This window comes from Vigna unguiculata, chromosome 3, assembly GCF_037176805.1.
Source record: "Vigna unguiculata cultivar grain cowpea cultivar isolate G323 ecotype 2 chromosome 3, ASM3717680v1, whole genome shotgun sequence".
In the NCBI taxonomy this organism is placed as follows: domain Eukaryota; kingdom Viridiplantae; phylum Streptophyta; class Magnoliopsida; order Fabales; family Fabaceae; genus Vigna; species Vigna unguiculata.
This window is the reverse complement of record NC_140794.1, coordinates 436,743-463,035: the sequence shown is the minus strand read 5'-3', so window position 1 is coordinate 463,035 and position 26,293 is coordinate 436,743. Positions and strand designations below refer to the sequence as shown.

General features: G+C 34.2%; 6 protein-coding genes across 8 annotated transcripts; 3 read left to right on the top strand and 3 right to left on the bottom strand.

Annotated features, from left to right (window-relative positions):
• Positions 1-606: 606 nt before the first annotated feature.
• LOC114179148 (1-aminocyclopropane-1-carboxylate oxidase-like) lies at positions 607-2,102 on the bottom strand. Its single transcript, XM_028065382.2, has 4 exons — positions 1,911-2,102; positions 1,584-1,810; positions 1,158-1,491; positions 607-1,069 (listed from the first exon to the last, which is right to left on the bottom strand). The coding sequence occupies exons 1-4, from the start codon at positions 2,013-2,015 to the stop codon at positions 803-805; spliced, it is 933 nt and encodes a 310-aa protein (XP_027921183.1). The 5' UTR covers positions 2,016-2,102; the 3' UTR covers positions 607-802.
• A 4,343-nt stretch (positions 2,103-6,445) lies between these two features.
• Positions 6,446-9,123, top strand: LOC114176775 (protein DETOXIFICATION 16-like). The gene is made up of 8 exons (XM_028061933.2): positions 6,446-6,803; positions 6,905-7,449; positions 7,585-7,671; positions 7,799-7,855; positions 8,019-8,257; positions 8,494-8,612; positions 8,695-8,781; positions 8,872-9,123. The coding sequence occupies exons 1-8, from the start codon at positions 6,468-6,470 to the stop codon at positions 8,929-8,931; spliced, it is 1,530 nt and encodes a 509-aa protein (XP_027917734.1). The 5' UTR covers positions 6,446-6,467; the 3' UTR covers positions 8,932-9,123.
• Positions 9,124-9,359: 236 nt separating this feature from the next.
• On the top strand, positions 9,360-12,549 carry LOC114176776 (protein DETOXIFICATION 16-like). The gene is made up of 8 exons (XM_028061934.2): positions 9,360-9,739; positions 9,902-10,446; positions 10,654-10,740; positions 10,828-10,884; positions 10,986-11,224; positions 11,959-12,077; positions 12,158-12,244; positions 12,353-12,549. Exons 1-8 carry the CDS (start codon positions 9,542-9,544, stop codon positions 12,425-12,427), a joined length of 1,407 nt encoding a protein of 468 aa, XP_027917735.1. The 5' UTR covers positions 9,360-9,541; the 3' UTR covers positions 12,428-12,549.
• A 909-nt stretch (positions 12,550-13,458) lies between these two features.
• LOC114179132 (cyclin-dependent kinase D-3-like) lies at positions 13,459-17,843 on the bottom strand. Of its 2 annotated transcripts, none has more exons than XM_028065356.2 (7): positions 17,493-17,843; positions 16,632-16,930; positions 16,431-16,539; positions 15,246-15,371; positions 14,629-14,864; positions 14,237-14,551; positions 13,459-13,897 (listed from the first exon to the last, which is right to left on the bottom strand). In XM_028065356.2, exons 1-7 carry the CDS (start codon positions 17,607-17,609, stop codon positions 13,840-13,842), a joined length of 1,260 nt encoding a protein of 419 aa, XP_027921157.1. In that variant the 5' UTR covers positions 17,610-17,843; the 3' UTR covers positions 13,459-13,839. The 2 variants fall into 2 exon arrangements, with proteins under 2 accessions (XP_027921157.1, XP_027921158.1); XM_028065357.2 differs by having other exon boundaries at positions 14,316-14,551; positions 17,493-17,840.
• Positions 17,844-19,356: 1,513 nt separating this feature from the next.
• On the top strand, positions 19,357-22,395 carry LOC114178285 (protein PLASTID MOVEMENT IMPAIRED 1-like). The gene has a single exon (XM_028064104.2). The coding sequence runs from the start codon at positions 19,517-19,519 to the stop codon at positions 22,064-22,066; it is 2,550 nt and encodes an 849-aa protein (XP_027919905.1). The 5' UTR covers positions 19,357-19,516; the 3' UTR covers positions 22,067-22,395.
• A 1,106-nt stretch (positions 22,396-23,501) lies between these two features.
• Positions 23,502-25,919, bottom strand: LOC114178286 (microbial collagenase). 2 transcript variants are annotated; one of them, XM_028064106.2, is made up of 5 exons: positions 25,782-25,919; positions 25,553-25,682; positions 25,174-25,356; positions 25,005-25,064; positions 23,502-23,969 (listed from the first exon to the last, which is right to left on the bottom strand). In XM_028064106.2, the coding sequence occupies exons 1-5, from the start codon at positions 25,805-25,807 to the stop codon at positions 23,682-23,684; spliced, it is 687 nt and encodes a 228-aa protein (XP_027919907.1). In that variant the 5' UTR covers positions 25,808-25,919; the 3' UTR covers positions 23,502-23,681. The 2 variants fall into 2 exon arrangements, with proteins under 2 accessions (XP_027919907.1, XP_027919906.1); XM_028064105.2 differs by having other exon boundaries at positions 25,553-25,878.
• Positions 25,920-26,293: the final 374 nt, after the last annotated feature.

Sequence of the window (26,293 nt, the reverse complement as noted above, 5' to 3'; positions counted from 1 at the left end):
GAGAAACAGTGATTGATGGAAGAGTTTGTTGACTTTGACGAGAAAGAAGCTATACTAATAGAGAAAGAAATCAATACAGTTTGTTGACTCTGTTCACGAACTTATAAAAAAAAATTACTATTTAGGAAGAAGAAGAAAAAAAATATGAAATAGAGAAAATAAAGACAAACTAGTAATTTCATGACCATGCAGGTTAAAATTACATAGTCTGGTAAATATTTAGATGAAAGTCGGTAAGTTTTGTTTTCACTCAGTCTTTTGGTTGAAAACATGTCACAAAATACTATTTCCATAGTTTTTTTTGGTTGTAATCTGATCTTGAGCATTATTAAGTTGGTGGACCAACATAAATAATGCAGTTGTCTTGCCTATTCTGGTAGTTACCATATTTATTTTTCATGTGCTGATGTTGGGTGTACTATCTATATTGACTGTACTTATCTTTAAATCTTAAAGGAACAGAGATACTATTATGTATGAACTTTCGAGAATTCCAGTATTACATTCAAAATGAGTTATTAATCATTTCATTTCCTCGAGCGTTCATGTCATAATCTATATTTGCAAATTGGGTAAAGTGGACCCAGCAAGGTTAAGATAAAAGAGTAGAAAATGTTGCATATTATTTCAACAGTTCTGAAGTACAAATAAACAATCCACTGTAATAAGAAATTGAATGATTAAACAACCAGTATCTCTTGCTTAATTGCAGGTTATTTCCCCACTTCTTCCAAATCAATAAAATTTCTTCTAGCAGTATAGTATAGCACAGCTCCAATTAAGCTGTTTGAGTTGGAACTAACTAAACTGTGTTCACGCTTTTCATAGCTTCGAATCTTGGTTCCTTTGGTTGGAACTTCAGTGTAGCGTAGAGCCTCATGTAATCCTCAAACACAAATTTTGGGTATACTTTGTCTATCACTTCTGTTTTCTTCTCCAGCAACGCTGGTGCAGGATAGATAACAGCATCACCAGCAGGGTTGTAGAATGAGGCTATGGACATTCTAGTCCCATCAGTTCTAGTAATCACACGGTGCTCCACACTTTTGTATTTCCCATTGGTGATTACCTGTTTCATCAAAATGTTCTTAGAATCGTAATAACCACAATTGAGGACTATTATTAGAGAAGTATTTTACAGTAGTGAAAGAATGTACCTCAAGCTGGTCACCAAGGTTAACAACAATGGAGTGGCGCATTGGAGGCACATCCACCCAGTTACCATCTTTGAGAAGCTGCAGGCCACTGACCTTGTCATCTTGCAAGAGAAGGATAATCCCACCTGCATCTGTGTGAGCACGAAGACCCTTCACCAGCTCTGGCTTCGGACATGGAGGGTAGTTTGCTACCTTTGTCCCAAAATTTGGACCCTTTGATCCATAGAAGGCTTTCTTCAGGTACCCCTTCTCTAATCCAAGATTTTCACACAAAAGGTCGAGCAGCTTCTCTGCAAGTTTCTCCAATTTTTCTGCAAATTCCTTCATTGCCTTCCTGCATTATCACATTATCAAATTCATCACCCAGATCACACATTGTTATGTTACTCTATGCATATCTATATCTTAGTTTTGAATTTGCCTTACCTGTAGTCTTCACTAAGATCAGGAATTTCAGAGATGTTGGAATGTGGAAGATGGCGCAAGAAGAAGGTGCTCTCCCAGTCCATGTCCTTAATCTCACCTTGTGCACCCTCCAACCCCTTGCTTGCCACTGCCTCCTTGAACCTTTGCTCCATGCTTTTCCTATAATGCTCTTTCGTTAACCTTTCCACAGTATCCAAAAGTTCAAGGGGTATTCCATGATTTACCAACTATACAATCAGGAAAGAAAGCAACATCATCATCATCATCAGTTTGGTTAAAATGAACATGAAGAAAAGTTTAGGTAGCAAATATATTTGTGTGGGGTACCTCAAAAAATCCCCAGTTTTCACAAGCATCTTCAATTTTCTCAAGAACAGCCTTTCTCTCCTCACCATTGATACTCTCAAGGTTGATCACTGGGAAGTTCTCCATCTCTCACTTCTTCAATCTCTTGTCCCTTTATCTTAATGTTTGCGAGTGTGTAAGTGTGTGTGTTTATGCATATTGAGAAGCCAGGTGTGTGGTATTTATAGTGGAAAGCAAAGAGTAGAAGGACACTAAAAGAAGTGAATTTTGGTGTGTTGATCATGAATCATGAGATGCATGTTGAGTAGTTAGTAAGGACAATCATTATACGCCAAAAACAGTTTACGTGGTTGAATTTTCTATTTTGGCATACGTTGGACACTTGTGGTGGCTAATGCATACCCAACTTTCCCAGCATTTTCCCATTAACTTTTTGGAGTTATGCTACTCCTTTCTTAGAAGGTAGTGCAAGCTTGATGAAATTTCTTTTTGGATCATTACGTGACAAATTATATAAATGTGAGATAATTATCGGTGTAGGTGACATTAGTCGTCTCAAATTAGAGATTAAGTGAGTCGAATTACAATTAAATCATATTATGGTGTTTAGACTATTATATTTTTAAATAAAAAAAGTGACTTATGATTAATAGTTATAACTTTTTACCATGATAAGTCCTCGATTCAACCGTAGAATAAGTTAAAATTATTCTGAACGTATGTACCATTTTTCTTCTCTCAGAAACCACAGTCAAACTCAAATATTTCAGGTAAACTAAAACAACTTTACATCATATAATCTGCAGTAACCAATGATTAGAGATAACTGTTACTGTAAAATTTAGTGAGTTTAGAAAGTATGGTTTCTGATGTAACTATGTTTCAACAGTACCACAGATAAATTTGTTTCAACAGTTTTAAAAAATGGTGAGAAGAAAATAGATGATAAAACCGAAACGTGCTGGTTGGAAAATATTCTATTAAAATTTTTGTATTCAAATTATTTATACTTTTTTTCATATTATTATCATTCGTGAAAAACGTGAAAATTGATATTTTTGCCTATATTATTCAATTTTAGTCGTAGCCGTTCGCCATCGGTTTAATACTACAGAGTGGTGATTTTTTTTTTCTTAAAAATAATCCGTAAAACAAGTTTAATGTAGTAATACGACTTTCATAAGTGATATTAAGATAAGGCAACTTAATGAGAATTAGTCAAAAAAAACTTAATTTAGATTCTATCATGAAAACCTTACGTCATATTATTATATAGTTCATTCAAATAAATTCATTCAATAAGAATAGTCGTAAGAGAAACAACGTAACGAAATCCAAATCTACAAAATCAAAGTAAATAATAGAGAAAATAATTTAATTAAAATGTGCTAACAAGGCACCCAATCGCATTGTTATGATTAATGCATCAATTGTTATAATAATTATTTTAAAATTTGTATTTAAATGGTTTTTGTTAGTTCACTGTATTAATTTTTTACATCATCAAAATTAAACAAAAATGTTATCCTACCAATAAATTGAAGAGACATTGGTAGTTATATATACATGAAATTGTAAAAGAATTTGAGGAGGAGCCGCCCTTGCCAAAATATATATTTTGGTGGTTAGGTTTTCAAACTACTTTCATGAATATGATTCCACTAAAATACACATTTAAAAAGATAAATTAAACTTATATTGGCATATATATATATATATATATATATACAAAATTTTAAGTATTTAACTTTGGGACGTTGCAAAAGAAAGAGAGAAAACGTTTTCAGCCAAATTAAAAATTTTGAAAAAAATAAACAAATAAGGTGAGAATAATTTTTTGGGGTTTTTGAAAAAAACCATGCAACTTACTTTGGGGTATCTAAAATCCCTTTTGTGTATATATTTTACCAGAGGTTTTAAAACCTCAACTGAAAAACCCCAAGTAAAATTATATATTCTTGTATTTAAATATGTTTTTGGTCCCTTAACTTTGAGTGAATTTTGGAATTAGTCTATTTCGAAACTTTGGATTAATTTAGTCCTTCATCTCTCGAGATATATGAATTTAGTCCTTTTAATCAAATTTTGTTATGTTTGTTTGATGTTTTGTACGCATTTCAAAATTGTATTTGAGTTGTTTATATTGTTTGACATATTTTTGCTTTAATGTTTAGTCAAATACTATTACGAAATACACTTGAAATGTCAAATAAACTTAATAAAATTTTATTAAAATAACTAAATCCATGTATTTCGAAAGATGAAAATCTAAATTGGTCCAAAATTTTGAAATAGACTAATTACAAAATTCGCTGAAAGTTAAAAGTACAAAACATATTTAATCCTTTAACTTTTAAATATTTTTAAGAATTAAAATATTTTTATCTTCTTTAGAAAATTCCGTTTTCCCCTTAACCCGCACACTTGATTAATAATAGGAGCCACTTGACTAATGACTAATAAATATGAAATCGTAGTGTCAGATTGGATTTATTTTGTGTATCAAATCACCAAGTCAGAGTGCAGACAAATATTAAACTTTGTTCTTCTTCCACTAATTTTGAAGTCAAATATTTGCATTTTTTTTTTGAGATGGCTGAAGAAAAAATTTTGGATTGAGACTGCAAATATTTTAAACTTCCAAATTTCCAATATTTTAATGACAAATCATGACTGTGTTTGGAGGAAGGAGAAAAATAAAGAAACTCTGAGGAAAATTGGTGCTTAAGGTTTAAAAGAAAGACACAAAAAGAGGAAATAGAAAAAAAAAAAGTTGTTTGATACATGGTTTTGCAAGAAAAAAGTTGTTTATCACATTTCCATTTGCACTGAATACAGGCACATGTGTTGAAATACCATTTCACAATGCAATCAGATCCAACAATTATGCAGAATTTATCAAAATTATTTACTTAAAATAAAATAAATCTTACAATATCAAATAGTTATGAATGGAATAATTGTTAATAGATATAAGAAACTAAAACAATAAATTTCATACACAAGAATTGTTGATAAAATAACATAAATATTTTTACAAAGAAAAATATAATATATCATATCATACTATAAAATAATAAATACTCGAGGATATATTAAAATTTTCTCAAAATGTACTACACAAAAAAAAGAAATATATGACTCTATCTCCTAAAAAAAAAGAGTATATCTTACATAAAAGAAAAAAAAAATGGTAAAGAAACAAAAATATACTATCATCTTTGATGTTCGATGTTATTGATAAGATATAAAAAATGAAGAGTAAACAAACAAAAATATACTATTAAAAAGTACATCTTTTTAGTAGAATATTTACTTATTCTTTTGTTAGAAGATAGAGTCATTTATTTAAGTACATTTTGAAAAAACAAATTGATATATCCTCATATGCGAGTATTTATTGTTTTATAATATGATTTAATAATTTTATAATCATTATATATATATATATATATATATATATATATATATATATATATCACGTTAATTGTTTAACCGTAAACGGAACTGTAATTTTAGATTTTATGGTAATTATTAGATCGAGCATTAAATATTAGATAAAGAATTATATTTAATAATTGATTTATAACTTCTTTTTTTTACTTAAAAGTGTAGTCAACACAAAAATCATGGCCACTTGGTTTATGTGGCTTAATTATTTCTAACAAATTTAACATAAAAGTTTCCCAAATTTATAATGTTAAAATATAAATTTAAAATCTTATCACGAATAGTAAAAGTTGACCCAAAGTTGGTTTTTTCCTTTTTATTTGTAAGTTATGAGCCACGGGCTTAAATCATTTTGAATCACGCTTTTCAATTTTTTTTTTACAAAAAGTTAGGCTGGTTATTCCTCTGTTCTCATAATTTCATCCTGCACTCTCGTAAATTTAAAATTTTCATTTTACTTTCTATTTTTATTTTAGGTTCCCGAATATATAATTTAGAGATATTCCAAAATACATAATCAGAGTACAAAATTTATATTCAAAATTATACAATGTGAAATACACATTTAAAATTAATTTTCAGTAAGGTAATACAGAAAATCATTTTCTAATTTTCAAAAAAGAATTTCAAATATAAGACATTGAGTGTGATCGTATGGATATCTAAAATTTATTTTTTAAGCTTGAATTAATTTATAATTTATCGGATAACACGAACGAACGATGGTATGAATATCTAAAATTGATTGAAACCATATTAGATTATTCAAACCATTTGAAATATGAATACAATAATTAATTAATTAATTGATAAACACTAAAAGTGACTTGTTAAAACTAATTTATTTAAAATATGAAAACATTTTAATTATTAAACACTTTTAATATATACATATAAACAACTCATTAATGTAAAAATGGTTATATTAAAAGTATAAGAATATGACTTATTTCATTTCATTAACTTATTTTTCTTTTCTGACACAAAAAGAGTTTATCTAAAGAGACAGAAATTAAATATCTAAAAGCATGACAAGAAGACAGTGTACTAGTGTATCTATTCCTGTGTCATTTCTTATAAATATCTCTTTTTAACTCTTTCTGTGTTAAGTTTACTAGTTTGCTATTAATGGTGCCTTACCTCGTGTCTGTGTCTTCCAACAAAGCAATGGATAGAGAAGATGAAAAGGCATGTATAGAATCTCCATTGATACATATCACAGTGGAAGATAGGCTCAAAGTTGATAGCATACAACTGAACAAGGACAAGGCAATAGAGAGAGCTGAACTCTATGAAGAAGTGAGGAAACAGTTATGGCTAGCAGGGCCTTTAGTATCTGTTTCTATATTAAATTATTCCCTACAAATTATATCTGTAATGTTTGTGGGGCATCTCGGCCAATTGCCACTCTCTGCTGCTTCAATGGCTACTTCCTTTGCCTCTGTCACTGGTTTTAGTTTATTGGTGAGTTCTGCTGTCATTGGTTTTCTGTGTTATAGAATGTGTAGCTCAACAACACTGCATATTGTTTTGTCTGAGACATGTTTGTGTTTTTGTTCCAATAGGTGGGGATGGCCAGTGCTTTGGATACCTTGTGTGGCCAATCATATGGAGCAAAGCAGCACTATATGTTAGGCATACACATGCAGAGGGCTATGCTTGTTCTTATGATTGTTAGCATACACCTTGCATTTATTTGGGCAAACACAGGATCCATTCTAATTGCCTTTGGTCAAGATCCTGAAATATCTGCAGAAGCTGGACAATATGCTAGGCTTATGATTCCAAGCCTTTTTGCCTATGGCCTTCTTCAGTGCCTGAACAGATTTTTGCAGACTCAAAATATTGTATTTCCAATGGTGTTAAGTTCTGGAGTCACTACTTTACTCCATATTGCTATATGTTGGACCATGGTATTCAAATCTGGACTGGGGAACAGAGGAGCTGCCATAGCAAATGCTATATCCTATTGGATAAATGTCTTGATCCTGATACTCTACGTCAAGTTTTCTCCTTCATGTTCAAAAACATGGACTGGATTTTCGAAAGAGGCATTGCATGGCATCCCTTCTTTTCTTAGACTCGCAATTCCTTCTGCTGTTATGGTTTGGTATATTCTCTTCACACATTTTTATCAACAATCTTTCATGTCAAAGTTGCATTGTTTTCCTCAATCCTACGCAGTTATTTGTTCAAAAGACACTGAGTCTCTTTTTCCATTTTTTATTTATAATATCTCGAACAGCTTGGAGATGTGGTCATTTGAAATGATGGTTCTCCTCTCTGGCCTTCTTCCAAATCCAAAATTAGAAGCATCAGTGCTTTCTATATGGTTAGTCCGTATCACAGTATCATATTTAACATACATTTTGATACAGTAGTTTTATATTATATTGAGGAGAAAACTAGAAACGCTGTTTCTAATGCACTCTAACAGTGGCTAATTTCTGGTTAATCAGTCTGAATACTTCGACAACTGTTTGGATGATCCCCTTTGGACTCAGTGGAGCTGTAAGGTGAGTTACCATTGCATTGCAATCTTTTCAAACACAAGATCAATTTTCTAAAGACCAGGTTGTCAGAGTTTCCTGTTCTCTTCGTACTTTACCTTTTAGTACTGTCTTTTTTCTTCTGTATAGGTGTGGTTGTTGTAGTAATACACTGCATGATTCTTTGTAGCACTCGTGTCTCAAATGAGCTAGGAGCTGGTCACCCTCGAGCAGCACGCTTAGCTGTGTACTTTGTCTTTATAATGGCAATTATTGAAGGAACTTTAATAGGAGCAGTGATGATACTACTGCGCAATATTTGGGGCTATGCATATACTAATGAAGTGGAAGTGGTCCAATATGTAGCTATCATGTTGCCAATTCTTGCGTTATCCATTTTCCTGGATGCACTACAGTGTGTTCTTTCAGGTTCTTCTAGTTTTTATATTTCTTTCATTTCTGGTCCTAGCAGAGGCATGTCTGAAATAGCAAATCTTCAAACACAAAATGCAGTAACATTTTTTTCACTCAGTCGAAAGGTTGCTTGCAAATTGCAATCCGAAATTATGTGTTCAATACAAATAAATATCTGCTATGTGTGGAAACAATGTTGCTTATAACTAATTTTCTTGAAGAATAAACATCATTTTTTGACATTAATTCAGGCACAGCTAGAGGATGTGGTTGGCAAAAGAAAGGGGCTTTCATTAATCTTGGGTCATACTATTTAGTTGGGATTCCATCTGCTATCTTCTTTTCTTTTGTCATGCACATTGGTGGGAAGGTGAGCAAGTAAATTTTTTTTCTGAATAAGTCTTCTCATTTTGGTGATTTTCATAAAAATTTTGAGACTCTACATTTTATAGGGGCTTTGGCTGGGGATCATATGTGCACTAGTTGTTCAGGTGTCATGCCTTTTTGTAATCACAACACGCACTGACTGGGAGCAAGAGGTAAACTTTTGCCTTTTTTGTTTTATCTTCAGCTTCTTCCTTTAAATTCTTATTCTGTTGTGTTTTTCTGGAATCGGCTTTCATTTTCAGGCAAAGAAGGCTAAAGAAAGAGTGTACAATTCAATGACAGCAGGGTTAATAGTCTCATAATGGAGAAAGTTTCAAGAGAATCTAATTAACCTTGCATTCAACCAAACACAAGTTTATCACATGAAGATATCTTCCTATATATGTTTGTAGTTTTTAAATAGCAATATAGCATCAAGTTTCTTCACTATGTAACACCTTTGTCTCCTTTGACAATCACCAACTTCTTATTCATGCCTTGGTTACACCGTTAAATTTGGTATAATAAAGTACTCAAGGTCAAGGACTTTGAGCTCACTCCAAATGGTGATTATAAGTGTTTTTGTGAGAATAAACAAAGTGAGAAATCAAAAGACAAATTTAAAAATATTTGAGAAATCAATTAAAAGAGACAATTCAATATTAAAAATATATAAATAAATACTTTTTCTAGGAAACTAAATTTAAATTTTATAATTTATTAAATATTCAAACAAAAAAAATAAGATATTAGAGAACTTGTTGAAACCTTAAAATACTTTTTTGCCATTTGTATACTATACGTAATTGGAAAGTATGGAGTCTTCTACGTGAATTCCTTATCACGTAGATTTACAAACAGATATACATGAAACTGAAACAAGACCGAATATATGTGTCTGAAGAAGATTGAAAACAGACAGAAGGAGAAAACATGAGAATAAGGAGAAGGGAAGAGGTGGAAGAACTGAAGAGGCAGCTACGGTTAGCAGTGCCTCTTTTCTCAGTTGGAATTTTACAATACATTCTGCAAACAATCTCTGTAATGTTTGTTGGCCATCTTGGTACCCTCCCTCTTGATGGTGCAACCATGGCCACTTCTTTTGCATCAGTCACAGGCTTCAACTTATTGGTAACTAGCTTCCACACCACACTTTTTTTCCAAACTTTATTTGCATCATCGAACACAACAAGTGCGCACACCAATGGTTAAATTGGTCTGAGTACTATTTTTATTCACTTGTTAAAGTTTCAATCTTTGTATGTTTCAACTGAAGCAAATTTTTTCAATCAGATGGGGTTGGCCACTGCACTGGACACGTTTTGTGGTCAGTCAAATGGGGCAGGACAGTACCATATGCTTGGCATATATATGCAGAGATCCATGCTTGTGGTTTTAAGTATGAGTGTGTTCATTGCCATGATCTGGGCCAACACAGAGCCAATTCTAAAGGCCATGCATCAGGACAAGGTCATATCCGAGGAAGCTGGCTCATATGCCCGTTACATGATCCCAAGTTTATTTGCTTATGGTCTTCTTCAGTGCATGCTCAAGTTCTTGCAAACCCAAAACATTGTGCTACCAATGGTGGTAACTTCTGGAATTGCAGCAGTGCTGCATGTCCCTTTCTGTTGGCTTTTGGTTTTCAAGTCAGGGCTTGGAAGCAGAGGAGCAGCCTTGGCCAATTCCATATCTTACTGGGTAAATGCAATCTTGATTTTCCTTTATGTGAGGTTCTCTTCTTCATGCAAACAATCTTGGACAGGCTTTTCAAAGATGGCCTTCCACAACCTACCTGAATTCCTTAAACTCGCTGTTCCTTCTGCTCTTATGCTCTGGTAAATCTTCTTTAGCACTCCACATCAAGGTTTTAAATTGTGACCGTGGTGTCAGTTTGTGATCATGATTGTTTTTTAAAAACTTTCTGTCCAAATTGTGATCATGATTGTTTTTTAAAACATTGCTCCCAAGCAATGACGTGCTCTGACCTATATTTTGTGGAGTTCTGATGCAGCAATTTTGTGTTTGCTATGAAAAATGAACAGCTTGAAAGTGTGGACATTTGAACTGATGGTCCTCATGTCTGGTCTTCTTCCTAACCCAATATTAGAAACTTCGGTGCTTGCAATATGGTTTGTTCTGAACTATATAAACTCACAAAACCAAGAATGTTTTTTTACTTTTTATTATACAATAATATGTGTTTGCTATCTTTCCAGCCTTAATACTTTTGGTCTGGCTTGGATGATCCCTTTTGGATTCAGTGCTGCTGTAAGGTAATTTTTGTGCAATTGTTCACTTATTCAAAAAATTTCACTTTTAATATGAAATTCATAGTCACAGAACTTGAAAGTGAATTTGATGTTTTATTTCTTAGTATTAGAGTCTCCAATGAACTGGGGGGTGGAAATCCAAAAGCTGCAAGTGTAGCAGTTAGGGTGGTGCTGTCAATGGCCTTCATTGAAGGGATGGTTTTAGTTTCAGCAATGATTCTTCTGCGGAATGTGTGGGGGCATGTTTACAGCAATGACAAAGAGGTAATCAGATACGTGTCCTTCATGATGCCAACTTTGGCAATTTCTAGCTTTCTAGATGGCATCCAAAGTGCACTTTCAGGTACTTATCTCACTTCCTTCATCACTAGTTTCCTCCTATCTGCTACAGAAGTCCAAATCCTTTCCATTCTAAGAAAATAAACTATTCTGGAAGGTTGTTGTCAGAAAGTTTCAGTTTTGAAGTTTTCATGACAGATCCTGAAGGAATATTTTGAAGTATATTTTAAATTGTTCCGTGATGTTATTTTCTGTCATGAAATATTTATTATGAAATATTTTGGGATTAAAAATATGGAATGATTGAGTATCAATTCTAAATTAATTCTTAATCATTATTTCACAACATATTTTTTCATAATACTTCATGTAATCTTTTTTTTTAATGCATTCTAAAGTACTTTCTTCTGAAAACAAGTGTAAGAATTTTAAAATTACTTTCGTCACTACACTTTAATAAGGAAGAGCCTGGAAGAAATTAGGCTTTGAGAAGTAACATTGTTCTTTGTCAGGCCAACCGATCATATGGTAGAGAAGACAAACCGACTCATTTTTTTTTTAAATCAGTTCCACTTAAAACTCATCAAACTCATCGATCTTTTTCATGGATAAGTTCTGACAACCAAATTTGAGTCACGCATATCTAACCTAATATGAAAAATGTAAGAAAAATGGTTAAACACTTCTTTCCACCAATCTAAAATCTTGCAGGAAATTGATGGATTTGAGATAATTTCTTCCCTTGGAATTATTTATTCACAAACTAATAGTTTCAATTTGTGAGTCCACAACAATCAGGCATTCTTGCAGGATGTGGGTGGCAAAAGATTGGTGCCTGTGTGAATCTTGCATCGTTTTATGTTGTGGGGGTTCCTTCTGCTGTAGTATTAGCATTTGTTGTACACATGAAAGCCAAGGTTAAAACTTTGTCATAGTAAACATGCAGAATCTGCCATTTTTTTGCCTTGTGGATGTTAACGGTTCTTATATCACACAGGGGCTTTGGTTGGGGATAATTTTAGCATTTGTTGTGCAAGTGTTGTTTTACATAGTCATTGCTTTTCGAACTGATATGGAGGAACAAGTGAGCAACTTCAAACTTCTCAACGTTTATGTGCTGATTTTTGTTCTTCTCTGCTTTCAATTTCTTTGTTCTTTTGTTACATTTACGCAACTCTTGATGAATTCTTAGGCAAGGAAAGCTCAAAGCAGAGTTGAACGTTCAGCCATCTCGCCAACTACCAGAGAGTGTGTGATACCACATTAGAAACCGGAACTTGTCCCTAATCAGTTATTGTTATTGGTTGGTTTTATCATTCTGGTCCGAATAACCACTCAAAATGACTATTTAATTCTGAATGAGTTTCATCATTATTTCAACAAAGAGAATTGTTAACATATTCTATTCAAACACACTATTATCAATTTTTTTTTTCTTTTTGAAAATCTTGAAATTGTGAATGTAACTAATGAAGTAAAGAATAAATCCCACATGTTTTTCAGTAAACTTCAACTAATAAACCCGTGATAATGCGAAGTAACCTCCTACATGTTGAGAATAGTTCAAGTGTGAGTCAAAGTTCCACATTGGATAGAATAGACAAAGTTAAACACTATATAAAAATAAAGACTCATAACACTATTGCCTTAAGGTTTTGGGGTAAAAGTGGTGTCAAATGTCTTATATGTGTAAGACTAATGTCATCATATAACCATATGGAACCACAATCTCTCCATAACTAATGACTATAACCATATATGAAAAATATATAAATATATATATAATCCAACAGTGGTATCAGAGTCGATGGTTCGAAGTGACTAATCGCATAACCATAACCATAACAAAAAAAGGTCACTTAAGTGACCGACCGCATAACCACAACAAAAAAGGGGCCACTCATACACCTGAAGGGAAATATATCATATGAAAAAAAAAACAAGACACTCACCCTTGAGGGGAGATTGTTGGGAATAATCTAAGTGTGAGTCAAAGTCCCACATTGAATAGAATAGACAAAATTAAACACTATATAAAAATAAAGACCCATAACACCATTGCCTTAAATGCCAAATATATAAAGAACCACAATCTCTCAATGATTATGAAACATAGCCCATATATGAAAGAATATATAACCCAACACTACATAACATCCACCAATTTCATTCTTGCTCGTCCCATCCTCATCAAAAACTTCTAGCTAAATTTAAAATTGGAATTCCACTGTCTAAAGCATACAGTCTGAATCCACACTCCTCCACATGAATATAAAATTTTTTATGTTCGATAACAAATTTATGTTTAAATAATGTTCCCCCAAAAATTATTGTTTTTCAAGCGTCACGTACAGCAAAAGTTCGAGAATATTCCCTCAGACTCAATGTTTTCCATGAACTCAAGTATACAAGTTCTCTGAAAATGTAAAGAGCAAAAATGTACAAGCGGAACCAGCACGAATGTGTGATATTATATGTTTTTTTTTCTATAGCAGTTACTTTTGTGTATCTGAACTACAACTAATCTTCGGTGACTTCTTCAGTTACACATTTGTTGTAGCAGCACACAGAGAAACAGATAAAGAATGACATACTAACAAGCCTCCGAGAATTCACCACTTTTCTTCAAATGTATTTTATCCTCCATAAGCTTGTGTGACTTAGCTGGCCACAGAATATTCATTCTGGCTGTTGAAATTCTAGATCTAATTTTCTTTTTAAATGTGTTCTATCAGCACTGCAGAACAAAACAAAAGAACTAAAGTTAAATAACACCATTTACATGTAGAAAAGAAAAGATAAGGAATAACTGACACATTCTTCCACTACCTAGGAATTACAACATATTGTGTTAGCATTGAACATATAGTGTTGTACATATTACAACTGTATCATTGTTAATCGGCAACTTTGCCAGAAAAATATTCTAAGATACTTTTAATATGGTTCTACATAAGCCTCGCCTTTTTGTCTTCCAATACCAGTGAACTTAGCAGGATAATTTTATGTTTGACTCTGTTAAAATTACAAACTATTAGGCCATTTTGAATTGATTAGACGATCAATACTATTATACCTGTTAATTGTTGGTCTATTTGGAGGTTTTAATCCAAAGATAGAAAAATCTACAGACATTGGAGCTGATTCATTCTTGCCTGAATTATCATCAGTTGTCTGTCTGAAATCACCAAAACCGCCATCAACCTTATCTGCTTGCTGGGAATTACCTTCAAACCCATCACGTTCTGGCATCACTCTCCTAGACTTCCTTGGAGGTGATAATACAGTAGGAGCCTCCTGTAAATTGAAATCAGAAGCCTTAGGTTCCTTCTTAGGAGCAGGTCTAGGGAGCTTGTCTGGATCTGAAGGCAGAGGAGCAGAAGAAAAGTACCTAAAGTGGAAGAAGAGAGATTAATTATGGAGAAAAGAAAGTTATTGGTATCTTAATGGGATGCTGAAGGCATGTACCTATGCTCTAGTGCCTGCTGCACTGAAATTCTAGCTTTTGGATCATATGTAAACATCTTTGATAACAAATCTAAAGCATCATCAGTTGCCATTGGAAATAAAGAACGCAGAGGGGGTGCAGGAACATATTGGTATTCGACGTAATCAGGCAGGTATACCATATCAGGCCACTGAGAAGCTGTTGGAGTGCCAAATGCCGAAAAAATCTTTCCTAATTGATCGATGTCACTTGTACCCTACCAAATGATAGTAACAAACTAGTGAAAAAGCAATAAGAAACATGATTAACTATTCAAATACAAAATGAAAATGAAGAAATTCAATCAATGCAAATGAACTATCTTGGAAATTGTATTAAAACAATCTAGTCACAAAATACAGAGAAGGAATAAATGGAAACTCAAATAAAAATTATGAATACAAAAATCTTAGCCTACAGCTTCAGACCTTATTCAAGCTCAGTTAAAACATTTTGAATGATTTAGGATTTTCAGACAGATAAAACATAATCTCAACTGTTTGATAAAGTTAAATGAACAGCATGTTCAAATAAATGGACTACACTTTATGTCAAAGCCCATCTACTTCAGAACATCAATCATGTAAAATTCTTTTACCTGCAAAAAGGGTCGACGGAGAAGAAGTTCAGCAAATACACAAGCTAAAGCCCAGACATCAACCCCAGAACCATATTGCTTGGCACCAAATAATAGCTCAGGAGCTCTATACCACCGAGCGAAAACCTATTCATGCATATATAATAAGCACAAGTGTTATCTGTCAAATAACTAGAAACCCAATTCACCAATAAAAAGTGAAAATACACAACATAAGATGAAACATGTTCAATAACATGCAGGTAGCACTTTTACGGCATGAATGTCACCACAATATTCAGTTACCACAGAGAACCACAATCCTAGAAAAGATTCAGCAGAATTTAGTATATTTCTACTTCAATGCTCCAATTTTTGGGTCTTCAATTATCTTCCCCCGGTTCCTAAATTTAAAAGCAATGTAAGAAAGGGCATCCCAATGCATGAGTTCCTACCATTAGGTGGGTAGATATATCATATATGCATATTGTTATAAGTGGGCTTTAAGCCTAACTCAACCCCACAAAACCGGCTTGTAAGGTGAGGATTGCACCCACTTATATATTGTGAATTAGTCTTATCTCTAGTCAATGTGGGACTTCCAACACACCCCCTCACGCCGAGGTATATTCATCTCGTGCGTGGGACAAGAAATTAGTGGGTGGTCCGTTAGCAGTCCAATATCGGGTGGAACAGAATGTCCAAGAAATTTTGCTAGGATAGACTTTAACTTGGCTTTGAGCCCATGTTATAAGTGGGCTTTAAGCCTAACTCAACCACCACAAAACCGGCTTGTAAGGTGAGGATTGCACCCACTTATATATTGTGAATTAACCTTATCTCTAGTCAATGTGGGACTTCCAACACATATGAATCTTTAGTCCTGTGTGCAAAGAGACTATCTCCACGACTAGAACCTGTGACTACCAAATCACGAGGCTTGACTATAAGGTATATTACTTTCTAATTCTGCAAACTCTAATCAATATTATAGGAAATTTCACTATTTAATGCAAAATAATTGGTAGCAAGTAGGATCATCAACGAAATGATTTGACTTTCAAGTTCACAGATTGTAGCAAAACCTGAGTTTTGTTCAAAAGAAATGAGCTCCTAGATAAAGAACCTGAATTCAAATTACTGACTGCTGCTAACACAGTGAAACTCAAACTCAATGGGACCCACATGTCATATAAAGAAGCAGACCTGATGAGTGAACCTTCTATCTGGGCTTCCAAACATCCGTGCTAAGCCAAAATCTGCAAGTTTCAGCAGTCCATTAGATCCTATCAATAAATTATTTGGCTTCATATCCCTGAAAATGTGAAAGCAAACTTTTGAGCTCAGCACTTGCGTCAAGTAACAACTTTGAACGAGCAAACAAGCATAAAAAAAAAATTACTGTACCTATGCAAAACCCATTTCTTGTGGCAATAAGCAAGACCTTTTAGCGTCATTTGAAGATAGGATTTTGTATCAGCCGGTGAAAGAAAAATATTTCGGTCTCGTATGACAGCTTCAAGGTCCGTCTCCATGAATTCAAACACAAGATGCAAATTCCCTTTATGTGGGAATGCATCTATCAATTCAACAATATTAGGATCCTTAAGCTCTTTAAGAAGCTTTATTTCTCTAAGAGCTGTAAAATTTACCCCTTCTTTCTGCTTGCCAAGCCGAATTTTCTTAATTGCAACCGTCTGTCCTGTCTGTCAACACAATGAATTCATCTCTATAAGAATACCACATCATAATATTACCATCATTTTCATTATTGAACAAATGCCTTGTCCATACCTATCTCCTGGATACATTTTTGCAAGTTACACAAAAAAAAAAGTCATAACTTTACCAAACCTATACTGAAGCTAATTAAGAAGTTTTCAGCTCTCAGGCTTTCCTCCCCTGTATTCATATGATCACTAAATAAAAGTCAAGAAGTACGACTTCCTCATACCCAATGACACAAGCATATGCTTCTTCCTAAATAATTGCGTGAAGCAGACATGATAAAGTAACAAACCCCAAAAGTAAATTGTTAAAATAAACACCTTGAATTAAAGTCAGGAACCCAAAGCAAATAAATGCATCTTCCCTTCCTACATCTCTAAGGCCATACACGAATATCTATTTTACTCCGATTCAGCAATTTTCTTTGCAGCAAGTGAAAGTAAAGACCCAATTCTCACAACCCATAAAAGCGAATACGGGAAAAATTGACTCTTCAGTCTCGAATTCGCATAATTGAAGAAGAAAGTTTTGGGAGATTACGTGGGTATCAATGGCTTTGTACACAACTCCATAGGTACCTTCACCAAGAACTTCACGCTTCAGATATCTATCAGCCACTTTTTTGGACGGATCCGGGGCTGCCATTGTTTGTTCCATACTTTCGAGTTGAAGTTCTTACAAACGGAATTAAAAATTGAGAATTTACAAGTGGGTCATTTGGATCAAATTAGGGTTTTATCAGAAAATGGGTAAAGTCTATGATTTAATTTAACGAAGAAGGCTGTTGAAACATGAAGATTGAAGAAGTGAAAACAGCTGCAGTGGCTGAAACCTGAAAGTAAAAGCGAATACAGGGAGCGTGAGAGAGCGTCATAAAGAATTAATAAAGAAATCGAAGGAGGTTTAGTATTGATTAAATCATGATTATATTTATATTTTTAATTAATTTGAGAATGTGGCGACTTTAATTAATTTGACAATTCTATTCTCCAAAATTATATTGTTTTGTTGGTTACCATTTGATTGAGAAAACTCTGGACAAAGGGTGGTCCATGTCCATACGTGTAATGGGCAAGAAAAATTTCATAAATACAAAATGAAATTTTTTGTACATGAAAGTTAATTTCGATCGTTCTGTCTATTTCATCACTTTAATAGTTCTTCTCTTAATACTTAAAAATAAGCAAAATTAATTTTTAAAGCTAAAATATAATACATATTTTTGTCTTATAGATATGTGTGTTTAAATAAGATGGTAAATATACCCAGTGTGAATTACTTGGCGATAAAATAATGATAATTTATCGGTTTGGAAAAAATAAAAGGAAATATCTACCACTGTTTTCGCTTAGTTTCGTTTCTGTTAGCAACTTCTGAGAATCAAATTCATTATGCATACCTTTTTTTATTATTATTAATCTATTTAAAAGAAAAAATGCTCTTGAGCTAGTGACTTTTTTTTCATAGAATAATGACAAATGAATCATTAAATAGACGGACCTAGAACCAATAGTTCAAGAAACTTTAAGAAAATCTGCATTAGTCATTATGGCTACTTATGAAGACAATAGAATGAAAGAATTTTAATTTTCTGAGTTCAGGTGAGTATTTGCTGTTTAATGAGAAGATTGAACGGTGTTTATATTCATAAAGACTCTTGAAGATTATTTAATGCAGTTTTGCTTCATCTCATCATAGATTCAATGTAAAGTTTGCGATTCTCTTTGCCTCTGTGTTGTGTTATGTGCCTAAAGACCAGAAGCTTGACATCAGAATCTCGGACACAAACTATCTAATATCTATTGTATTCATAGACTAGTCCAGTGATTCGACAAATTTGAGGTTCATTTCGAAAATTTTTTCTCACATAAACACCTAATTCTATAGAATCTATACCACTTTTTTCTTGCACTCTTCATTTTGTTTTCAGATAATTCATTCAGAAATAGAAATATAGCAGCATCTATCTATATGACAGTTGAAAGAGACAGGTGAAAAATTGATTCTGGTTAGGCTTCAACACGTAAGTGCTATAAGCATAAACTATGAGAAGATAGCTAAGAAAACGTGGTCAAAAACAAAAACAACATGGCAATCTCAGAAGTAACAATAAGCACCGAGTTCTTCCTAAAAGAAACGAAAAGAAGATACCAGAAAATGTTCCTTATCTGCATGCTGCAACGTTTTTATTTTTAATTGATCAGATTTGCAACGAAATTGCAGGGTAGGTTTCACTTTCTGAACAACAAGCCAGTCACTTGCCACTTGGCACTTGCAAACAATGAGGACAAAGCAACATTAAATTCTTTGGGACCATTCTGTCTATTAGAGAGCCATTGTCAAAATTGTCTTACTCGTCAAGCCACAATGCAACGCCACCGTTCACCCTCTATCCTCCACAAACAATTCATCCTATTTTCTTGGTTCAGAAAGAAGTAGCCATCATCATCATTCATCATTCATCATTCATCATGCCCCTTCCAACTATGTAGGCAGCATCTTATCTTATTAAACATCATCATCATCACCATTCATCTCAGCAACTCTTTCTTCACTCACTAGTAATGGCAGATGCCAAGAGCAACCCCAATGCACAACTTCTTGAAGAACTTGAGGCTTTGAGTGAATCCCTTTACAAACAGCACACCACCACAACCAGAAGAACAGCCTCTCTTGTGTTGCCGAGGAATTCAGCTCCGCCTGTTGAAGATGCCAAAGATGATGAAGGAAGCATCAACAGAGCTCGGTTGCGGCGCATGTCCATGTCCCCATGGCGATCAAGACCAAAGCCTGACGATGCTTCTGCCAAGGCAGAAAGCAAAAAGCTCGATGACATATCAAGAACTCCTTCTGACAGTGATAAGAAAGGGATTTGGAAGTGGAAGCCTATGCGGGCTTTATCTCACATTGGAATGCAGAAACTAAGCTGTTTGTTTTCTGTTGAAGTGGTCACAGCTCAAGGCCTTCCTTCTTCCATGAATGGACTTCGATTATCCGTTTGTGTTAGAAAAAAGGAAACAAAGGATGGTGCTGTTAAGACAATGCCATCAAGGGTTGCACAAGGAGCTGCAGATTTTGAAGAGACCCTTTTCATCAGGTGCCATGTTTATCACACCTCCAACCAAGGCACGATCAAATTTGAGCCACGCCCCTTTTGGATATACCTTTTTGCTGTTGATGCTAAGGAGCTAGATTTTGGAAGAAGCTCAGTGGACTTGAGTGAGCTGATAAGAGAATCCGTCGAGAAAAACCAACAAGGCACCCGGGTGAAGCAGTGGGACACAAGTTTTGACCTTTCTGGGAAGGCAAAAGGAGGAGAACTTGTTCTCAAACTGGGTTTCCAGATCATGGAGAAAGATGGAGGAGTTGATATATACAATAATCAAGTGGACAATTCAAAGTCCAGCTCTGGCAAGCTCGGTAGTCTCTCTTCTTTTGCTCGTAAACAATCCAAGACATCATTCAGCATGTCTAGTCCTAGAATGGCAAATAAAAATGATTTATGGACTCCTTCACAGTCGAGAATAAGAGAGGATATTCAAGGAATGGATGATTTGAATCTTGATGATCCAAACCCGGTTCAGGATTCATCTTCCTCTACACAGAAAGTTGATGAACGTAGTAAGGAACAGGTGGAGGATTTTGAACTTCCAGATTTCGAGGTTGTGGATAAAGGAGTAGAGGTTCAAGAGAAGGAAGGAAATGCAGAAGAAGAGGAATCTGAGGAACCTGTACAAGAGGAATCAGCTTCCAGTGAAGTTGTCAAGGAAGTGGTACTTGATCATGTACACCTGACTAGATTGACCGAGCTTGATTCAATTGCTCAGCAGATAAAAGCTCTTGAGTCTATGATGGGAGAAGATGATAAGTTTGCGAAAATAGATGAAGAGACAGAACCACAGAGGCTAGATGCAGATGAAGAAACTGTGACAAGGGAGTTTCTTCAGATGCTTGAGGATCAAGACAACAACAGTATTTACTCATTCGATCAACCTGAAATCCCGCCTCTTCATCTTGAAGGACACGATGATGCTTCTGCTGAAGATGGAGAGTCCAAAGTGTATCTTCCTGATCTTGGAAAGGGATTAGGTTGTGTAGTTCAAACAAAGGATGGAGGCTACTTGACTTCCATGAACCCTCTGGACATTGCTGTGGCCAGAAAAGATACTCCAAAGCTAGCCATGCAGATGTCAAGGCCCTATGTGCTAGCATCACATCAATCCTTGACAGGGTTTGAGTTGTTTCAGAAATTAGCAGGGATTGGCTTTGAAGAACTCAGCTCCAAGGTATTGGCCTTAATGCCCATAGATGAAATAATAGGCAAAACTGCAGAACAGGTTGCTTTTGAAGGCATTGCTAATGCCATCATAGAAGGAAGAAACAAGGAAGGAGCCAGCTCCAGTGCTGCTCGAATAGTTTCTTCCTTGAGAAGCATTGGAAGTGCCATGAGCTCAGGAAGGAAAGAGAGAATAACCACAGGACTCTGGAATGTTGACGAGGAACCACTCACTGCAGAGAAGCTTCTGGCTTTTGCAATGCAAAAGATTGAGTCCATGACAGTTGAAGCACTGAAAATTCAAGCTGACATGGCTGATGAAGAAGCCCCATTTGATATTTCTGCTAAGAAAGGAGATGGTGGAAAGGATATTCTGGCTTCAGTTATTCCACTTGAAGAATGGATCAGAAACCAAAGTTACAAAAAAAGTAGTGCAGGTTCTGATGGTGAACCAGAAAAGGTGACACTCTTGTTGGTTGCCCAATTGAGGGATCCATTGAGACGCTGTGAAGCGGTTGGGGGACCTGTGATTGTGGTGATTCATGCAACAAGTACTGACAGAAAGGGGAATGAGGAGGAGAAAAGGTTCAAGGTGGCAAGCATGCATGTGGGGGGGTTCAAGTTGGTGAGTACCATAAAGAAGAATGCTTGGGACAGTGGGAAGCAAAGACTTACTGCAATGCAGTGGTTGGTTGCATATGGGTTGGGAAAGGCAGGGAAGAAAGGGAAGCAAACATCATCAAAGGAACAAGAACTGTTGTGGAGCATTTCTTCACGTATAGTTGCTGACATGTGGCTCAAAACTATGAGAAATCCAGATATCAATCTTGCAAAGTAAATAGCATCTGCATTCTTTTGCTGTTATTATGCCAAGGAACATTTCTTGCATTCATGTCTCGTACAAAAATTCAGCTACCAACACCATTTCTGCAGATTTATGAATGCAAGATTTTGTAAATGTCGTGTCAAGATTTGATGTTTTTGAAAAAGCCAATAAAACTTGTCAGTCTTATATAGGCATATGTATTTGAACCTTACAAGGGTAGCTTAGCTTTACTGAGTCCAGTTTATGTTTTTCTTTTCTTTTCTTTTCTTTTCAGCCTGTCTGTGCATATTTGTTGATTTGGTTGGAGGAGAAATGTTATGATGATCAAGACATTGTGCCAATTTTTTCTGTATCTCTATAAATTATAGAAGTATTATGAAGAATATATTTTAGAACGAGAATTCTTGAAATACATTTCAGTGTGATTGGTTTTAACTGTTTCAGAATTCTTCATCCGAAAACATAAAATTCAAAACCTTTCAGAATATTGATTTAAGAAAACTTCCTCAGAATCTGCTGCGGAACAATCACTACTAAACTTGAAGAAGCTGCCACTTCGGAATCTTGTGGAAGATTTTGGTTGCACTAGTAGTCCTTGTTGGGCTTGCAATCACATTCTGGATGATGGTCGTTCAACATACTATAACATGTTCTTGTTGGAGTTCCTGATTAAAGATTATGCCAATTTATATTATATAAGTAGAGATAATCCTTATCATGAGTTAAACTTTTAAACTTTATATTCAAATATAATATCAGTCTATCCTGAAAAGATCTTTTTTAATCCGATAGATTGTGTTTTAATGTAAAGATTTTAAGTTATTTTTGTCATGGCATTACAATGGAAAGGTGTGGAAATAAACTATATAGATATAAGAAGCAACTCACACACATTACTTCATTTTAAGAAATATTTCTTAAGTGTTTGAATTCAACTTTAGGCAAAGTTTTATTAACACTCAAATATAATTATTCCATGGAAAATATTTGATGAATAAATACTATAATAAGCTAATTAGTAGCAATTCAATATTGTGTATATTAAGAGGTGTAACTTTTACTTTTACTTCAATTAGAACAAACATTTAGACAGAAGCACCATGAAAAGTTGTATATCTTCACAAATGAAGACATATATCCTTTCATATCCCATTAATAGAAAACTTATAAAGTGGGGAAGTATTTCATTTCATTTATTCAAGAAACCATCTTTGAAACAAAGAGAGTGGAAGAGCTTTTACAATCCACTTTGAAAGAAAGATGACAAAAATACAGCAGAACAGGTAGTAAGTATAATTTTCAGCAGGAACTGAGTAAAATTTCTTTGAATGAAACACATTCTGAAACCTGTTCAATTATGTAAGCAGACCTGTTGGTGAATCTTCCCTTTTTCTTCCTTTAGTTGTTGAATAATGCTTTCTTCACAAATGCCCCAACATCAGTAATATCATGAAACACACAAACTTCAATACAACTATACAATATACAAGAACAATTATGTTTACCTCCAACTGAAGTTAAATGCTTACATATATATATATACACATTATATATATATATATATACATGAATCTTTCCATCCAAATTCAGAATTTGAAAAGAGAGTTCAAAAGAAAGAAAGTTAGAATCAGTTATTGACACGACGACACCGGCACCAGAATGCAGTTCCTCCACTCCGGCCTCGAGCAACCGCAATTTCCTCATCAACATAAAACCAGATGAAGAAAGGATCCTTGGTGTCCGGTTCCCTATCTTCCTTTTTTCCTAGACTGATCTGTAGAGGCTGAAAAGGTCCAACTTTTACTCGTATGTTCTCAAAAACAAAAGCCAGTATTCTCTTTTTCCATGAAAGTCTGCCTTCAAATGTTAACTGTCCAATGGGTCCAAGATATACTCCATTTTCGATCCTCTTTGCCTAATAATTCATCACCATAACTTAATATTCCAAATTAGACAGAAGCACCAAGCTTTTCTTCAAAGACAATGATTTGGCATACAGAAAATTTACACAGAATGAAACTGACAACAGGAATACAACTTTTCCAATTAATTCAATAAACCATGTGTTCTCAACTTTTAGCTAATAGCTTTCTACTTTCAATTAACTTATAAAGTACTTTTTCTAGACAACCTAAATCCTCACAGTCATAGATCAAGATGATAAAAGTAGCTACATCACAATTCAATGCAAAGTTAACAGTTCTCTCTCTTCACTAAATAAATTAAGTTTAAAAAAAATGAATTAGATCCAAAACTGATAGAAAGGATGGAAATTCGCTCCTCCACAAAGGATTCAAATAAAAAATGCTTTCGCCCAACCCAAGGTGACTCGTGTGTGTTTTAAGAGATGGGAAACCAAATGGTGTGATGATTGAGATCATATACGCATTCAAAAACTGATAAAGATAATAGAAACATACTTGAAATCAGATACAGATTAATAATTTCAGAAGTAAGCAATGAACACTGAATGTTGGTCAGAGAATGAGTTAATGGACGACAGAGCAATACCCTAAAGGCTAAAGATTAAAACAACATTTATTCTTTACCACATTTTCTTAGCACCCATCAAAGTTTCTTGTTTCAAGGTTTCCCATGCTTTTCCAGCTAGAAACAACATCAGTTCAAAACTCAATAGCACACAAGAAATGTAAAGCTAGAAGAAACACATTCATTAGTGTTGGTCGAAATTTATTGAAAGTGATAAATTTGTGTAGATCTCGTACCTTCTTTAATGAACCACACTCATAATTTTGTAATTTTCGAAAAATTTTAACTAATAATAGAGTGAGTTAGAAAGAGAGTGTTAGAAAATGTATTACCAGCACTCTTCATAACATGAAAAATTAAAAATTTATCAACAGACAGATGAAAGTAAACTTGATGTTTTGACTACAAACACCGGACAAGTATGCAACAAGAACGAATAGTTTCATGGAAAGAGACTTACAGTGGCATCAAACCTCTGAACTGCTGTGAGAGGAAAATACCGACCACCTTTCAATTTTTTCTAAAATTCAGCACAAAAGCAGACATTGTTTAGTGCAGATGACCGCAAGCATGCATAATAAGAAACACAATTATAGCCAAATGAAAAGCTACCAAAAAATTATGTTAACCTCGGCAGTAAAAATCAGCATCCAGGTCCTCCCAGGAGATTTATTGCCACCAAGGGTTTCAAAAAAAACAGAAGGATCAATTTTTGCTTTCTCAATGATAGACAGTGCAGAAAGAACCTCCTCTGCTGCAACCTTTCTTGTCTTAGCTGCATCTTTTAACACTTTCACACTATCCTCTACATCCTAAGGAAATACTGAAATTATATTAACAATTCTAGCCCCGAATCAATTTTTTTATCACAAAACAAAACATGCGAGTAGAAATTCAGGCTGAACATTAGAGAACTCAATGTGAATCCGAAGACTTTCCAACAGTATCTAAGAAACGAAAAAACAAAGCTTGAAACATTAATGGGAACCCCAAAGGATAAGATGGTACCTTTATGGCTTTCTCATTCTCAACAATAGGTGTTGAGGAAAGTTGGTCTGTTTCAACATCATCAATGGTTGCTCTGGTCCTTATTCTTTCTCTGGGAAATCGAACAATGTTGCAGTGTTGTTTTCTTCCACTGAGAGGAATGGAATTCAGAGGTTTAAATTGTTGTGAGAGCTTTGAAAGTTGAAAGGGAGATGAATTCAGGAAACACAGACTGAAGGAAGAAACGTACAACATGTGAATTGAGTTCGATGCCATTTACAATTACAAGTGATGCTATAATAATATATCTCACTTCATTTCTCAACCATTTTTGTTTATTATATTATACAAGTTTTGAGCATATTTTCGTGGCCATATCTATTTCACCGTCTTTATTCTCGTGTTCTTCACGAATGTGGTCCTCAAATTTCTATTTTCGTCATGACTAAATAATTAATCCTATCAAGCAATTTCACTTTGCTTCCTATCACAACCTAGTTTCTTTCTAGTAAGTATAATAACATTTTCTGTCTTCCATAACAAGTATAATATAATATTTATATATAGATAAGTAGATAGATTTTTAAAGCTCAAATAAAAAATTTATTCATAAAGTTAGTTTTTCTCATTAAAATAAATAAAAAATTGTATTGGTAGTCGAAGGGAATACATTTTATCGAGTAAAATAATATTTATCGTTATTTAAACTTCTGTTTACAGTTTTAACTTAGTGAATAAATTTATATTTAAAACGAACTCTTC

Excerpts from the sequence above, each read along its gene's own strand:
- LOC114179148 (XM_028065382.2), bottom strand. The coding sequence starts at position 2,015 with ATGGAGAACTTCCCAGTGATCAACCTTGAGAGTATCAATGGTGAGGAG. Across the intron at positions 1,811-1,910 it reads AAAACTGGGGATTTTTTGAG|TTGGTAAATCATGGAATACC; the intron begins GTACCCCACACA and ends CTGATTGTATAG. Across the intron at positions 1,070-1,157 it reads ACCTTGGTGACCAGCTTGAG|GTAATCACCAATGGGAAATA; the intron begins GTACATTCTTTC and ends TTGATGAAACAG.
- LOC114176775 (XM_028061933.2), top strand. The coding sequence starts at position 6,468 with ATGGTGCCTTACCTCGTGTCTGTGTCTTCCAACAAAGCAATGGATAGA. Across the intron at positions 7,672-7,798 it reads GCATCAGTGCTTTCTATATG|TCTGAATACTTCGACAACTG; the intron begins GTTAGTCCGTAT and ends CTGGTTAATCAG. Across the intron at positions 8,258-8,493 it reads ACTACAGTGTGTTCTTTCAG|GCACAGCTAGAGGATGTGGT; the intron begins GTTCTTCTAGTT and ends ACATTAATTCAG.
- LOC114176776 (XM_028061934.2), top strand. The coding sequence starts at position 9,542 with ATGAGAATAAGGAGAAGGGAAGAGGTGGAAGAACTGAAGAGGCAGCTA. Across the intron at positions 10,741-10,827 it reads ACTTCGGTGCTTGCAATATG|CCTTAATACTTTTGGTCTGG; the intron begins GTTTGTTCTGAA and ends CTATCTTTCCAG. Across the intron at positions 11,225-11,958 it reads CATCCAAAGTGCACTTTCAG|GCATTCTTGCAGGATGTGGG; the intron begins GTACTTATCTCA and ends CACAACAATCAG.
- LOC114179132 (XM_028065356.2), bottom strand. The coding sequence starts at position 17,609 with ATGGAACAAACAATGGCAGCCCCGGATCCGTCCAAAAAAGTGGCTGAT. Across the intron at positions 16,931-17,492 it reads ACAAAGCCATTGATACCCAC|ACAGGACAGACGGTTGCAAT; the intron begins GTAATCTCCCAA and ends TTGTGTTGACAG. Across the intron at positions 13,898-14,236 it reads AATAGACCAACAATTAACAG|TGCTGATAGAACACATTTAA; the intron begins GTATAATAGTAT and ends TTTGTTCTGCAG.
- LOC114178285 (XM_028064104.2), top strand. The coding sequence starts at position 19,517 with ATGGCAGATGCCAAGAGCAACCCCAATGCACAACTTCTTGAAGAACTT.
- LOC114178286 (XM_028064105.2), bottom strand. The coding sequence starts at position 25,807 with ATGGCATCGAACTCAATTCACATGTTGTACGTTTCTTCCTTCAGTCTG. Across the intron at positions 25,357-25,552 it reads AGAATGAGAAAGCCATAAAG|GATGTAGAGGATAGTGTGAA; the intron begins GTACCATCTTAT and ends GTATTTCCTTAG. Across the intron at positions 23,970-25,004 it reads TTCAGAGGTTTGATGCCACT|GCAAAGAGGATCGAAAATGG; the intron begins GTAAGTCTCTTT and ends ATGAATTATTAG.